We start from the raw sequence: 15418 nt of genomic DNA on the forward strand, positions 1-15418 counted from the left end.
AGTGTGATTAGAAACCCCACACCCAAGATTAAAGGTTGTCACCTACCTTGCGGTCGGTGTCAATGGTGCCCTTTCACCATCTCAGGAGAAATCTGGGTTCATCCCATTATGGGCGTCTCCTATCAATCCAGAGCCTTTACCAACTGCAATTCTAGCCAGGTTATCTACTGTATCCAATGTCCTTGTCCAAAATTGTACATTGGCCGTACCTCAAGACCCATAAAGATCAGACTGACAGAACACAAGTCTCGGGTCCATACTAGCAATGAAACTTCTCCGTTAGTCCATCACTGGAAGTTATGTGGCCATACTTTAAACGATTTGAAATGGAGAGTGTTGGACAGTATTACAGTAGGGTGGGAGGGAGGTAATATTGAAAAAAATCTCAATATAAAAGAACTCCGGTGGATGTTTATGTTGAATTCTATGGCCCCGCACGGGTTAAATGAAACAGCCGACTGGCTGGCGCAAGTAGATCTTAACTATTGATCCCCGGATATGACGTCAGGGATCGCTTCTACTATATCAGTGAGTGAACCAACGCCGCGGCCATTCTTTAGAAGCCGCTGTAGTTACAAGTTAGGAACCTGTTAGGACTCAGGTATGGTTTATAGAATTTTTTCTTATTCCAATTTGTTCATGATAGGTTTTAATTGCACGCTTTATATGTTCTCCTCAGAACCCCATGCCTTGACAAAGATAGGCGAAACGCGTTGGCAGGGGATCGATCTATTCAGAACGCTGGAGAAAGCAGAAGCAATTATTTGAAAAACTAAGAAATAAGAAAAAAAGAAATAAAAGAAGAAAAAATGCTGATAAAAAGCTAAGTTATTATTCATATTTATAACGTCAATAACAACAAATATAACTATGATTACGCTATAGGGGATAAATGAAGATAGACAAGACCTTTGCGGTGTTTTCACCTCATGAGGTCTCTCTGATACCCCTGTAATCAATATGAATATATGAATGCATGTTCACATCACTGGGAATTTTTGTGTTTTGGTGATTTTGTACTCTTTTGTTTCACATTTTCAATCCGTAAGAATGGCTCAGAGTTTTGTGAACAAAGATTTATTCAGCTTTTCGGAAGAGAGAAAAACGGAACTGACTAATAGACCAACCCTATGTGCGAGCAATACCGCCGCCACAGGTGTACCATCTTGGTACGAATTAGAGAATCAAACAATGAAACTCATTAGAGCGGAGTTACACGGGAATACATTGGCCCAATATATCACTACGGGTATGATACCCAGAGGACTACGTATTCAAAAGGGCCCCACATTATTTGCACAAAACCAACAATTTATAGATAAGTGGGTAGCCATTCTGAACAAGTGTAGCATGGATCTCATGCTCTTAATTATTGAACAGATCACCACACTTGAGCAAGAATTGAAACTCAACATTGAGGAGTTAACAGCCCAGATTAAACAAGCAAGTGTACTTGCTGATGATTTTATCAAACTCAATGGTGAATACAAAGTCAAAATGGATAATTACAAAGAATCGATAAAGCAAGCCAAATTAAAGAAATATAGAAGGGACGAGAGGGACTATACCAACAATCGGGTCTATTTATGGTTATTTAAAGGGACAAACATGACCCCTAAACAACCCTTTGATGACGACCACACATCCACCGACTCCAGTTCATCTAGTGGTCAGAGTGGAGGCCGATCCACCGGGCGAGGTGGTCAAATGTATCAAGGGGGTTTTCCACAGCGTGGCCAACGAGGCAGACAGAAATTACGAGGCACAAGAAGAATTGGCTTCCAACAACAACAACAACAACAACCATTACAACAACAAGGATATGGACCGGGTCCTCAAACACGGTCACAACACCGGACCAATCTTCCATAATTAATCTGACCCCTAATCCCTTGTCCCTTCACCAAGCAGCCGTATTAGATTTAGGCTTAGGGTTTGTACCTAATTCTTGTTATGATGCCTTTGAAACCCGACTGTCAATATACAGTCTGTTACGCAAATTACATTTAAAAATGTTTTTTCTTGAACACTCGCCTAGTAACGATGGCACCCTTATAGCAAGAAAATCGGGATGGTGCCCTCCCATGCCTTTGCACCCGCATTTGGTAACATTTAGAGATTTGATTCTCATGGAAGTTGAAGAACTTGAACAACAGAATAAACATAGTCCCAGGGAATTTAATTTAACGTATTATGAATGGTTAGCACTCCAAGAACTGCAGAAGGACACTTCTCTTATCATCACTAGAGCGGATAAGGGAGGTGCTGTGGTCATTCTTCCCAAAGAAAAATATCTTTGTGAAGCTCATCGCCAATTGGATGACCCTCAGTTTTATGAAAAACTTGATAGTGACCCTGTGGTGGAACTCAAGCGGAGTATATCCATGTTAATCTCCAAAGCCTACAAGGCAAAAATGCTTACTCTCCGTGAAGCTAACTTTCTTAATCCAAAATGGTATGTCACTCCCAAGATTAGCTTTCTTCCGAAAATTCATAAGAACATAACCAATCCTCCGGGTCGACCAATAGTGTCAATGAAAAATTCTCCCCTGGAACCTTTATCGAAGTTCCTGGATATTTTCTTACAACCGGAACTACAGAGAGTGAAATCTTACATCAAAGACACCACTCACATGTTGAGACTCCTTAATGAATTGCAGGAGATACTTGATCATTGGTTGCTAGTGACGCTTGACGTCACGGCTTTGTATACGATGATCCCGACTGAAAAAGCTCTCACCTTGCTAAATGAAATCTTTAGTCATCAAACGATACGTCCTCACCTAACCGTTGACATCCTGATGGAAATGGCATCCCTTGTTTTAACCAAGAGTTATTTTTGGTTTCAGGAAGATTTTTATTTGCAACGCCAGGGTATTGCCATGGGGGCATCCCTCGCTCCATCTTTGGCCACGTTATTTATGGCCAAAATGGAGGAGGAGAAAATTTACCTTATGCCTTCATTTAAACATATGGTCATATGGAAACGATATCTAGATGACATTTTCTGTATTTGGTCATCAACTGAAGTTGAGTTTGATAAGTTTATTCATGACCTCAACCTTATTGATGCAAACATCCAATTCACCGCTGTTAAGGACATGCATACTCTTGCTTTTTTGGACATTAAAATTATCAAAGACCATGGGAGACTCATTACTACCTTATATCGGAAGGACACAGACCGGAATAGTCTGCTTCGCTTTCATAGCTTTCATCCTCTTGGTTTACGGAGGAGCCTTCCGATAAGCCAATTTTTACGTCTACGAAGGATCTGCCACTCCATTGAAGAATATCGTGTGCAAGCCAAAATCATGAAGAAACGCTTTTACCAGCGGGGCTATCCCCATGATGTAGTCAAACGGGCTTACACTCGAGCAAAGTATGCTCACCGTGAGTGGCTCCTACAGGAGCAGAATCGTGTGGCTGATTCTGACGAGAATATTACCTTCATTCAACAATATTCTACATTGGCACTCAGGATTTCCCAAATTATCATCAAACATTGGCATGTAGTCAGGCTAGTTAATCCGCTGCTGGAGAATCGCCCCATTTGTTCTTACAAAAGACAAAAAAACATTGGAGAATATGTCAACCATAGTGTGATTAGAAACCCCACACCCAAGATTAAAGGTTGTCACCTACCTTGCGGTCGGTGTCAATGGTGCCCTTTCACCATCTCAGGAGAAATCTGGGTTCATCCCATTACGGGCGTCTCCTATCAATCCAGAGCCTTTACCAACTGCAATTCTAGCCAGGTTATCTACTGTATCCAATGTCCTTGTCCAAAATTGTACATTGGCCGTACCTCAAGACCCATAAAGATCAGACTGACAGAACACAAGTCTCGGGTCCATACTAGCAATGAAACTTCTCCGTTAGTCCATCACTGGAAGTTATGTGGCCATACTTTAAACGATTTGAAATGGAGAGTGTTGGACAGTATTACAGTAGGGTGGGAGGGAGGTAATATTGAAAAAAATCTCAATATAAAAGAACTCCGGTGGATGTTTATGTTGAATTCTATGGCCCCGCACGGGTTAAATGAAACAGCCGACTGGCTGGCGCAAGTAGATCTTAACTATTGATCCCCGGATATGACGTCAGGGATCGCTTCTACTATATCAGTGAGTGAACCAACGCCGCGGCCATTCTTTAGAAGCCGCTGTAGTTACAAGTTAGGAACCTGTTAGGACTCAGGTATGGTTTATAGAATTTTTTCTTATTCCAATTTGTTCATGATAGGTTTTAATTGCACGCTTTATATGTTCTCCTCAGAACCCCATGCCTTGACAAAGATAGGCGAAACGCGTTGGCAGGGGATCGATCTATTCAGAACGCTGGAGAAAGCAGAAGCAATTATTTGAAAAACTAAGAAATAAGAAAAAAAGAAATAAAAGAAGAAAAAATGCTGATAAAAAGCTAAGTTATTATTCATATTTATAACGTCAATAACAACAAATATAACTATGATTACGCTATAGGGGATAAATGAAGATAGACAAGACCTTTGCGGTGTTTTCACCTCATGAGGTCTCTCTGATACCCCTGTAATCAATATGAATATATGAATGCATGTTCACATCACTGGGAATTTTTGTGTTTTGGTGATTTTATCCCAGGACAAGCAGGCATGATATTCTCACATGTGGGTGACCTCCAAGCCAACCAAAAAAGGGCAGGAGGGAGGATGGCAATTTAGGAAAACAGGTTACGTAACACCGACTGGCCAAACCGGCCGTCGCTTCTGGACAAAGTGTCCAGACAGTAGTGTGAGGTGAACGTATGAACCGAAGACCAAGTGGCAGCTTTACATATGTCCTCCACAGGAGTAGACCGGAGGAAAGCAACAGAAGCTGCCATAGCCCTGACCTTATGCCCCGTGACTCGACCATGGAGCGTGAGACCAGCCTGAGCGTAGCAAAAAGAAATACAAGCAGCCAACCAGTTGGACAAGGTGCGCTTGGAAACAGGATGTCCCAACCGATTAGGATCAAAGGACAAAAACAATTGAGGAACCTTCCGATGAGACTTGGTACGTTGGAGATAAAAGGCCAACGCCCTCTTACAGTCAAGCGTATGAAGCGCCGCCTCACCAGGATGAGAGTGGGGCTTCGGGAAGAACACCGGAAGAACAATGGACTGATTGAGGTGGAAATCAGACACAATCTTAGGCAAAAATTTAGGATGGGTGCGAAGGACCACCTTGTCATGATGAAACACAGTAAAAGGTGGATCCGCAACCAAAGCCTGCAGCTCACTAATCCGACGAGCAGATGTGAGCGCAAGCAGAAAGACCACCTTCCAAGTAAGAAACTTAAGAAGAGATTTGTCGATAGGCTCAAAAGGAGGCTTCATCAGTTGAGCTAATACCACATTAAGATCCCAAACTACAGGAGGAGGTTTCAGAGGAGGATGAACATTCACGAGACCCCTCATGAAACGAGTCACCAGAGGATGAAGAGAGAGCGACCGACCCTCTATATGCCGATGGAACGCCGCAATGGCACTGAGATGCACCCGAATGGAAGTCGTCTTCAGCCCAGACTTAGACAGATGCAACAAATATTCCAGTACCGAAGACACTGGAACCGAACTCGGGTCCAGATGGTTCGAGGAGCACCAGGATGACAATCTGGTCCACTTCTGGGAATAACAAAGCCTAGTCGAGACCTTGCGCGAGGCTTCCAAAATCTCCCTCACCGACTGAGAAACAGGAACCGAAGTCAAGGGGAAAGGAACCAAGCGGTCAGATGTAAAGACTGAAGATTGTGATGTAACAGCGATCCCCGACTCTGAGACAGCAGAGAGGGAAAAACAGGCAGAAGCAGAGGCTCCCTGACACTGAGTTGAAGGAGCAGGGAGAACCAGTGCTGTCTGGGCCAACGAGGCGCAATGAGAATCATGGTGGCTCTGGTCAATTTGAGATGTACCAACATTCTCAAGATCAGAGGAAAAGGAGGGAACGCATAAAGGAACCTCCCCCCCCAGTCGAGAAGGAAAGCATCGGCCTCGAGACGGTCCCGGGAGTACATCCGAGAACAATAGAGTGGCAGTTTTGTGAGTCTCCGGGGAGGCAAACAGATCCACCTGAGGAGTCCCCCAGCGGTCGAAGACCTCGCGTAGAACCCGGGAGTTCAGCGATCACTCGTGCGGCTGGAGAAGACGACTGAGTTTGTCTGCCAGGCAGTTCCTTTCTCCCTGAATGTAAACCGCACGCAGGAAAATGTTCTGGGAGACCGCCCATTCCCAGAGGCGCAGGGCTTCCCGGCACAGAGACCAAGAGCCCATTCCGCCCTGTTTGTTTACATAATACATTGCCACCTGGTTGTCCGTCCGCACGAGGACTACCTGATCGTGTAGCAAGTGGCAGAACGCTCGGGCCACCAGAAAAATGGCCCGAAGCTCCAACACATTGATGTGACAAAGACGGTCCTCTGCCGACCATAGACCCTGAGTCCGCAGACCGTCGAGGTGAGCCCCCCACGCGTACTCCAAGGAGTCCGTGGTCAGGACTTTGCGATGAGGAGGAACGAGAAAGAGCAAACCCCCGGAAAGATTGGAAGAGTCGGTCCACCAACGGAGCGTGCGTCTCAAAGAAGGAGTCACCGTTATTGGACGAGATACTGGGTCGCGGTCCTAACGCCACTGCGAGGCCAAGGTCCACTGAGGAAGCCTCAGATGCAAGCGGGCGAATGGAGTAACGTGGACCGTCGATGCCATGTGGCCCAGAAGAACCATCATGCGCTGAGCCGATACTACAGGCATCAGCGAGACCTGCCGACTCAATCGAAGCAGGGCCTCCAACCGAGGAGGGGGGGAGGAACGAACGAAGGCGAACCGTGTCCAGCACGGCTCCAATAAACTGAAGGGATTGAGTCGGGTCCAATTGAGATTTGGGAAAGTTCACTTCGAACCCCAAACGCTGAAGGAAGATGATAGTCTGTTGGGTCGCTGAGATAACCCCCTCCCTGGTCGACGCTTTGATCAGCCAATCGTCCAGGTAGGGAAAAACCTGTAGCCCCCGAGATCTCAGGGCTGCAGCGACCACCACCATACACTTTGTAAAGACTCGAGGGGACGAGGCCAGTCCGAAGGGGAGGACCCGGTATTGAAGGTGCAACTCCCCCACTTGAAACCGTAAGAATTTGCGGAAGGCGGGGTGCACCGGAACATGAGTATATGCTTCCTTTAAGTCTAGGGAGCACATCCAATCTCCTTCCTCCAAAAAAGGATACAACACCGGAAGCGACAACATACGGAACTTCTCCCGGACTAGGAACTTGTTGAGCTTCCGGAGGTCCAAAATGGGGCGTAAGTCCCCTGTCTTCTTTGGGACCAAAAAGTAATGGGAGTAAAACCCCCGCCCCCGTTGGTCGGGGGGTACCGGTTCCACCGCCCGTAGGCTCAACAAGGCCCTGGCCTCCAAAATGAGAAGGGGAAGTTGTTTCCGGTTGCCCGGACAAGCTCCGGGTGGCCGGTCCGGTGGCGTGGCTGAGAAATTGAGCGAATAGCCCTCGGAGACGATCCGGAGCACCCATGTATGCGTCGGATGTAATCTCGGTCCAAGCCACATAAAAGGACCTGAGTCGACCCCCGATTGGAAGTGGGTCGGGCGGTATTGCGGAGGGGGCCCGCCCCCATCCACCCAGTACGTCAAAAGGATGGGGCCGGCTTGGACGTTCCCTGCGCTGGAGGTTTCGGTTGTCCCCCTCTACCCTGTTGGGGCGGTCGCCGAGCCGGAGGTCTAGAAAAAGCCGGCGTAGATTTCTGCGGGTATCTTCTCGGGGGCGGCCGGAATGATTTTTGCGGCGGGGGCTGAGGTTTCGTCCGGACCAAAGAGGCCAAGGAGCGCTCCTGCTCCGACAAACGTTTGGTCGCCGCCTCCAGTTATTCATCAAATAATTCTGAACCCACGCAGGGTAAATTGGCCAAGCGTTCCTGTAGGTTCGGATCCATATCGAGGGTACGGAGCCACGCCAAGCGGCGCATAGCCACCGCAAAGGCCGACACCCTTGAAGCGAGCTCAAACGCGTCATACACCGCGTGGAATAGGTAGAGCCGCAATTGAGACAAGTTGGACATGAAGGTGGTAAACCCCTCTCTATGGGAATCAGGCATGACCTCCCGATACTGAGGCAAGTCCTTCACCATATTACGCAGATAGGATGAAAACGTAAAAGCGTAATTGAGTACCCTGGTCGCCATGAGGGAATTAGAATAGAGGCGACGACCAAACTTGTCTAGAGTGCGACCTTCCCTACCCGGCGGGACCGCCGCCGAGACTCTGGAGGGCTGCGTTTTCTTAAGCGCCGACTCCACGAGCAACGACTGGTGTGAGAGTTGCGGTTTATCGAACCCCTTAGATGAAATGGTCCGATACTTGGACTCCATCTTAGACGGCATCGCAGTGACTGTAAGAGGGGATTCCAAGTTTCTGAGGAAGGTTTGTTGTAACACCTTATTCAAAGGAAGGCGAGGAGTTTCCCTCGGGGGAGTGGGAAGATCCTGTTCCTCGAGGAACTCCTTAGTATACTGGGACCCCGCCATTAAGTCGAGACCCAAAGCACGTGCCATATCGTGCACGAACCTGGAGAAGGAGGATGTCCTGGCGGGGGGTGAGGGAGTTCGTGACCTCCCCGCCGAACAGAAGGGGGAAGCCTCGTGGGAATACCTCGGTTCCCTGCCAGACCCCGATCCCCAAGAGGCAACATCTAGTGACCTCGAAGGGGTCGGGGAGCGCCTACGCCCCGAAGAGCCCTTGGGGGAAGTCCCCGGGGTCCGAGGCACCGAGGCGCGCCCCATCCGCCTCGGCGAGGAGTCTCTCGAACCCCCTCTCACGGGGGATCGAAACAGTTGAGGGTTATTGAGGCGGAGCTCCGAGACCCGCAATGTCTCGCCCCCGAGCGGCGAAGAGCGCCCACGTCGTCGAGGAGAACCCCGAGCACGTTTGGGCTTCCTCGGACGACGCCTCGCCCGAGGGCGGCCCGAGGGCGAAGAGCCCCGTGAGGACCTCGAGGAAGAGGACGACGATATTCTTCTCACCCGGCGCACCTTGTCTCGAGGTCTAACGCTCCGCTCAGGCTGGGTCTCCGAGGTCGAAGCCGAGGGCAAGGTCGGAGTCGAGGTCGGGGCCATCCCAGCACCCGAAATCGAGGGCACCGAGACCGAGGCCGTCGAGGCCGGTGCAGTCGAGGCCGAAGCTTGCTGCAACTGCTCGATGGCTCCGGACAGCTCCGAGGTAATCAAAGCACGGAGCAAGTCCTGGAAAGCCGGGATCCCCATCATGGCCGGTAGATCCGAGGCCGGGGGGTGCTCCCTGGAGGGCGACCTCGGTCTCGAGTATTCCCTCGGGGCACTAGCTTTGGCGACTTTGGCCTGGGCCGCGGACGACCCACCCGCTGTCGAGGAGCCCGAGGATGGCTTCTTCATAGATCCTGGGGCTGAGGACGGAAGCGGGGACTTACCCGAGGCAGGCTTGGTCGAGGCAGCAGGCTTCGATGAAGTCGATGGACGCGGCAAGATCGAGGATCCCGAGGCCGAGGTCAAGGCCGGGGCCGAAGCCGACATCGAGGCCTTCCCCGCCGCGGAGTCGACCGCGAAAAGCTCCGCCATCCTGGCACGGCGTCGACGGAGCGCTCTGGCCTGGAAAGTCGAGCACCTGTGGCAAGAGTCTGTCGGATGCTCGGGCCCTAAACAGAGCAAGCACCACCGGTGAGGATCGGTTATAGAGAGCAACCGATCACACCGGGTGCACTTTTTAAAACCCGTCAAGGGATGGGACATGAAAGCCAAAAAGGCCGGATCAACAACGGTCCACGGCCGCGGCTTCCGGGGCCCCCGGAGCCGAACCGAAAAATAAAAGTTGTTTTTTTTTTTTAAACAAAAACGAAGCAAATAAAGAGAAGAAAAGTACATAAAGCACAGCGACCGAGCGAGAACACCCAGACGCGGTGACAGAAGGCAAGCTAACAGAGCTCAATTTCCACAGGGCTTCTGGCTCCGCGGAAAAAACTGAACTGAGGACCACGAGGTGAGGATGCGCCCTCTAGTGGGCAAGAAGGCATGCACATGTGTGGTGCAGTGTAGCAAACTTGAAACTTCAATCAAGTTTGCTTGAAAAGCTGTCCGCGCTGGGGCTCCGTAGATGACGTCACCCACATGTGAGAATATCATGCCTGCTTGTCCTGGGATAAGCTGGGCAAGGGTTCTGTTGCACAAGGGAGGGGAGGGATAGAAAGATGCTGCACAGGGAAGGCACAAGGGGATGGGTGAGAGGGGAGGAAAGATGCTGCACATGTGGGGGAGAGAAAGCAAAGAGGAAGAATTGGGGTAGAGGAGAGGAAGGGAGAGATGATCATGTACATGAAAAAAATAAGACTTACCCCGAAAATAAGACCTAGGGCATTTCTGGGGCCCAAAATTAATATAAGACACTGTTTTATTTTGGGAGAAACATGGTAGTAGTATGTTTGCTCCTCCCACTCACAAAACCCTTGATACAAGGGCTTGTGATGCTGGGAAGCCTACAGCCTAGACATTGATCTGACCTCTCCAAGGGCCCGATGCACAAAGCTTAGGCAACCCAGTAAAAAATACCAGGTTGGGAGCGATTTTGTGTTGCCAAGCTATGTTCAGCATAAATAGCATACAAATTATATGCACACTATTTGTCCTGAGTAGCCAGTTAAAAGGGAGAGTAACTGTGTCCGGCACCTGAGCAGAAGAGCAAATAAGTAGGCATAGCTCAGCTCCCGATTGCCAGAGCTCACAAGCAGGGGATTGTTTTCTTAAATTTGTGACTTGCCCAGGATCAGTCCCATACAATGGCTGACCCGGACCTTCTCTCCGATGTCAGAATTTATGTCGGTGGGAAGGCTTATGAGCCGTCGACATGCAATTGCTGCACGCACCTGGCCCTTTTGGAGTTTCGGCAGCAGTGGGGCTGGGGTGGGTAATTAAATAGAGCGGGCGTGTATTACCCTAGAGTACGTGTACCGCAGGTTGAGAAACCCTGCTCTAGAGAACACCAGTTGGCTCTCAGGTCGGTGAAAGCTGATCAACCCTGCACTACACTAAATTGCATGAAAATAGAGAAAATAAAGACAAGATACTGAAGTTTAGGTTCAAATGTCATTGCTTCTATCAAAGTCAGTGAAATTTATGACATAGTGACATCGACTACAGAAAATGGTCTGAGAGAGTCTTTCCTTTAGGTGAACTACTGCAAAAATGTGAAATACTTTACCTGCTAGCATTTTCAGTCTTAAATGAAGAGGTATTTTCAGCACCACATCATTATAAAAGCTCAGCCCAGCTGCAAAGAAAAGAAAAAATAGGAAAAGCATGCTCAGTATAAATAGTAGCAAGGATGCCAAGTTACATGGCTTCGGGAGGGAGATTGTTGTCCTGTTTTAGTTTTGAATTTACATCCAAACATGGGATGGTACTTTTAATTCTGTATTCTATGCATTGCAATCAGCACTGCAGATCCTAGAAGGCATCACAATAGGGTTATCAAATCAAATGACTACCCTAAAATTTTCCTTCTAGAACTGGGAAACTTTGCAGATTTTTCCAAAAAGTAAAAGACTTCCAACATTGACAGGTTTTGTCATACCACCATTGACAGGATTTGTATACCACCTTTTTGTAGTTTTACAACCATACTCGAAGTCTTTAACTTACAGGTATTTCAAGCATTTTCCCTATCTGTCCCAGCAGGCTCGTAATCTATCTAATGTACCTGGGGCAGTAGACCTGGTATTCAATGCCAGACCATTTTGGGCACTAGCATTGAATATCTGGGTCTGACAGAGCATATGTTGGCTGCAGGCATATATGTGGGTCCTGATCGATATTCAATGCCAGCACTTGCATAAGCTAAGCAGTCAGCTAGGACAGCCTTTTGTGTGGTCCTATCAGGGAATTTGGTTATGTGGGCACTGGCAATGAATATTGCCAGGGCCTGCATAACTCTCAGCTCCTCCCCAACTCCGCTGATGGGCTACCCTTCTGCCCAGATTGGACATGGCCAGTTAGTGCCAATATTCAGCAGTTCTGGCAAGTTGAGTGCCACTAAATTATAGAGTCTATGTTTGGGCAGACTGGATGGACCATTTGGGTCTTTATCTGCCGTCATTTACTATATTACTATGAATATCGTCAGCTAATCTACTCAGCATAGTTTACTTGAGCTGTAGCCTCTCCTGCCCACTTAAATCATGATGAATATCAACTCAAAATATTTATTTATAAATGCAAATCTTGGTTCTTTTTTGCCACTTTTATAAACATAGTAGGCAACTTACAACAGGAGTAGTTAAAAGGATAGTGCATGAACAGACTTATTCACAGAGGGCTGCACCCTATGTGCATTATCTGCATTAGCATATCTTTGTGTGCAGGGCTGAAAGTGAGATTTCTACATCACCTGTACAACTCAAGACTTCTACCTTTCAGTTCATATCACCTTGTAAAGGCAGGGAGGTAAAGAACTTTAGCCTGTCTTAATGATACAGAACTCCCTGCCAGGTTACCTTAATCAAGTGAACAAAAAAAAACACAAAACAATGAGAAGCAGAAGAGCAGTATTTCTATACTTCATTAACACATGTTGTTAAGAAATTAGGGTTTGAAAAAGACAAATGAACTGATGGCTTAGCCTGCCTTTGTGTTTTTGTGGGATTAAGATGGCCTATAGTTTGGTACTCTTGACATTGACCTGCTTTTACTGGACTAATAGTGCTGTGCTTACCATCTTGGTTTTTCTTGTCCTGTTACTGTTATTTTACTGATTGGATTTGCCTGTCTGGGCCATCGTGCCATTTTCAATAAAAATAATATTTAAAAAAAAAAAAATCAAATAGAACAGAACTAAATTTTGGCATGTTGGGAAGGAGTAGCTTAATTGTGATCCTGAGGATCTGAGTTCAATTCCCACTACAGCTCCTCATGACCCAGGGCAAGTCATATTTAACCCTCCATTGCCCATGGTACACTAGAGACAGAGAAAGTACCTGCATATAACATGTACAATGCTGCGCACTTCTAGTAGTACTATAGAAATGATTAGTAGTCATAGTAAGGAAAAGACAGCTTAAAAATCTACTAAAGGTACTTCCCCAGATAGAAATGTTTAGTCAATCTGGCCCTTATTGTTTTGAACGGAAGAACACTTTCCAGCTGATATTTAGAGCAATTTAAGAGGGCAAGAGAGGTAGTGCCGCTGAATATCATGCTCATGTTAAAACTGTGCAGTAGAGAATGACACAGGGACAAATTTTTCCCCGTCCCCGCAGGAACTCATTTTCCCGTCCAGTCGAGTTCTTTTCCTGCAAGCTCTGTCCTCATCCACTTTAAAATCATAAGTGTTTGAGGTTAGTGCAGTTAAGGTTGAGCTTACAGGAAAGGGACAGCGACAAAACTTGCGGGGACAAGGAAACCGAATTCCAGTGGGGACGGGGACAAATTTGTCCTAGTGTAATTCTCTACTTTGCAGGTCATGGGCGGTGCAAGGGGAGCAGTTGGAGAGGAGCCAGGGGTTATGAGCGCATTGGCAATATTCAGTGTCAAGATTTATATACCAAACCTAGCAAAGCTAGGATAGCTGAACAGAATACTGTCTGGGACCTAGATAAAACTTTATTTGCTCCACACTCAAAGCAGCCCACCTCCCTACCATCATTCTTAATCCCTGAACCCCCTGTGGTTTAGGTGGGCCCTCCCAGGCTTACCTGTATTACTTGTACTACACAAGTACCCCAAGCTGCTGTGAGCGATCATAGCAGCCATTTGCAGAAGGCAGCCACAAGGGGCAGAAATGAAAGGGTTTTGCTTCTACCCCCCCCCCCCTCCAACCACCATGGGAGACTACCAAGACTGAAAGGCGGCTGGGGGGTTGTTAAGAATGGCAGCAGGCTGGGATGAAGGAAGGAGGCAGGCTGTTTTGGAGCGCATAAAGGGAAAGGGGGAGAAATTAAGTTTTTCAGGTCCCAGCTGATATTCATCCGGGATCCACATAACTTGTCTAATGCAAAGCTGTCTTTTGCAAGCGAGAATATATCAGCCAGGACATGCACCACTGTGCTCTGGATATTTAGTGCTGGGACTATATTCAGTGTTTAGAAAAACACCAACAGCCACAGGCTGAATAATTATCCCTTTCTTCTTTTTAGTGCAAATCACTGAAAGTACTGTTAATCAGGGCTACCTATTTAAGGGGCTCTTTTACTGCTCTAAAGTTTACAGTTAATAAGAGATTTTATCATGCAATTAATGCAAATTTTTACATGCCATTTTTGGGGGGGCTTTCCCAATTTTTTTTAAACAGGTCATGTGTTAATGTTCCCAACACGCTTGATAAATGCTAATGCATCGCTTAATGTATAGTTTAGCACTAAGAAATAGAGAAAATGTCACTTTATTCAACTTTACCCTTTTCCCTACAGGGTCATTCCATATCAAATGGACCAGGGATCAACGATCAACCTTCTCCAAATTGAACAAAAATTTTATGATGTTCCCTAGGGTCTCAAACAAAACCATGCAAAATTTTTGGCAGTGACAAAGTTCAAAAATGCATGGGATAGATCAGACATGGGCAAACTAAGGCCTGTGGACCATATCCGGCCTGATCCGGTCCGCCAACCATCCGAACCCCGCCTACCGCAAGCCCTACATACCTCCCTCCAAAGCAGCGTCAGGCTGGCAGCACTCTAAACAGGCTGCTTCGTGGCCATATCACTGATGATGTCATCAGTAATGCGGCACTCAGAAGGCTCCGACAAGAGAAGGCCGCGAAGCAGCCTGTTTAGAGTGCTGCTGGCTCGACGCTGCTCTGGAGGGAGATATGTAGGGCTCGCAGTCAGCGGGGTTTGGATGGGAGGGAAGGATGGAGGGTCAGCAGGGGTTTGGCTGTGCGGCGGGGTGAGTGCTGCATAAGGGATGGGAGGGAGGAAAAGAAGGATGGAAGCTGGGCAAGGGTTCTGCTGCACAATGGGGATGGGAGGGATGGAGGGATAGAAAGATTCTCTTGGTTCGGCCCCTCTGTCAAATTAAAAAAACCATTGTGACCCATGAGTCAAAAAGTTTGCCCACCCCTGGGATAGACACAGGGGATCCCTAAATTAGATCTTGTAAACTGTTAACCTCTAATCTCTAACTATGAATGTTCCTTTCAATTTATGGAATTTTTCTAATTCATTGTAAACCGCATGGAACTTCACGGTCCTGCAGTATATAAACTGTTGTTATTATTTTCATTGTTGCTACTATCAGATATTCACTGCTACACTCTGTAATTCGATGTCTGCACAGTTTCTCTTCATTGTAAACCGCCTAGAAGTCGCAAGATTGTTGGCGGTATATAAGAATAAAGTTATTATTATTATTATTATTATTAAATAGAAAGAGGATA

General features: G+C 47.3%; 1 protein-coding gene across 3 annotated transcripts in view; it reads right to left on the minus strand.

Annotated features, from left to right (window-relative positions):
* Positions 1 to 15418, minus strand: part of AHI1 (Abelson helper integration site 1) — a 468789-nt gene that overhangs the window by 438807 nt on the left and 14564 nt on the right. For all 3 annotated transcript variants that reach the window (XM_033938898.1, XM_033938899.1, XM_033938901.1), the window contains exon 2: positions 11249 to 11317. In XM_033938898.1, coding sequence (XP_033794789.1) covers positions 11249 to 11317 — 69 coding nt within the window. The remainder of the gene's footprint in view (positions 1 to 11248; positions 11318 to 15418) is intronic.

Source organism: Geotrypetes seraphini, chromosome 3 (genome assembly GCF_902459505.1).
Source record: "Geotrypetes seraphini chromosome 3, aGeoSer1.1, whole genome shotgun sequence".
Lineage (NCBI taxonomy): Eukaryota > Metazoa > Chordata > Amphibia > Gymnophiona > Dermophiidae > Geotrypetes > Geotrypetes seraphini.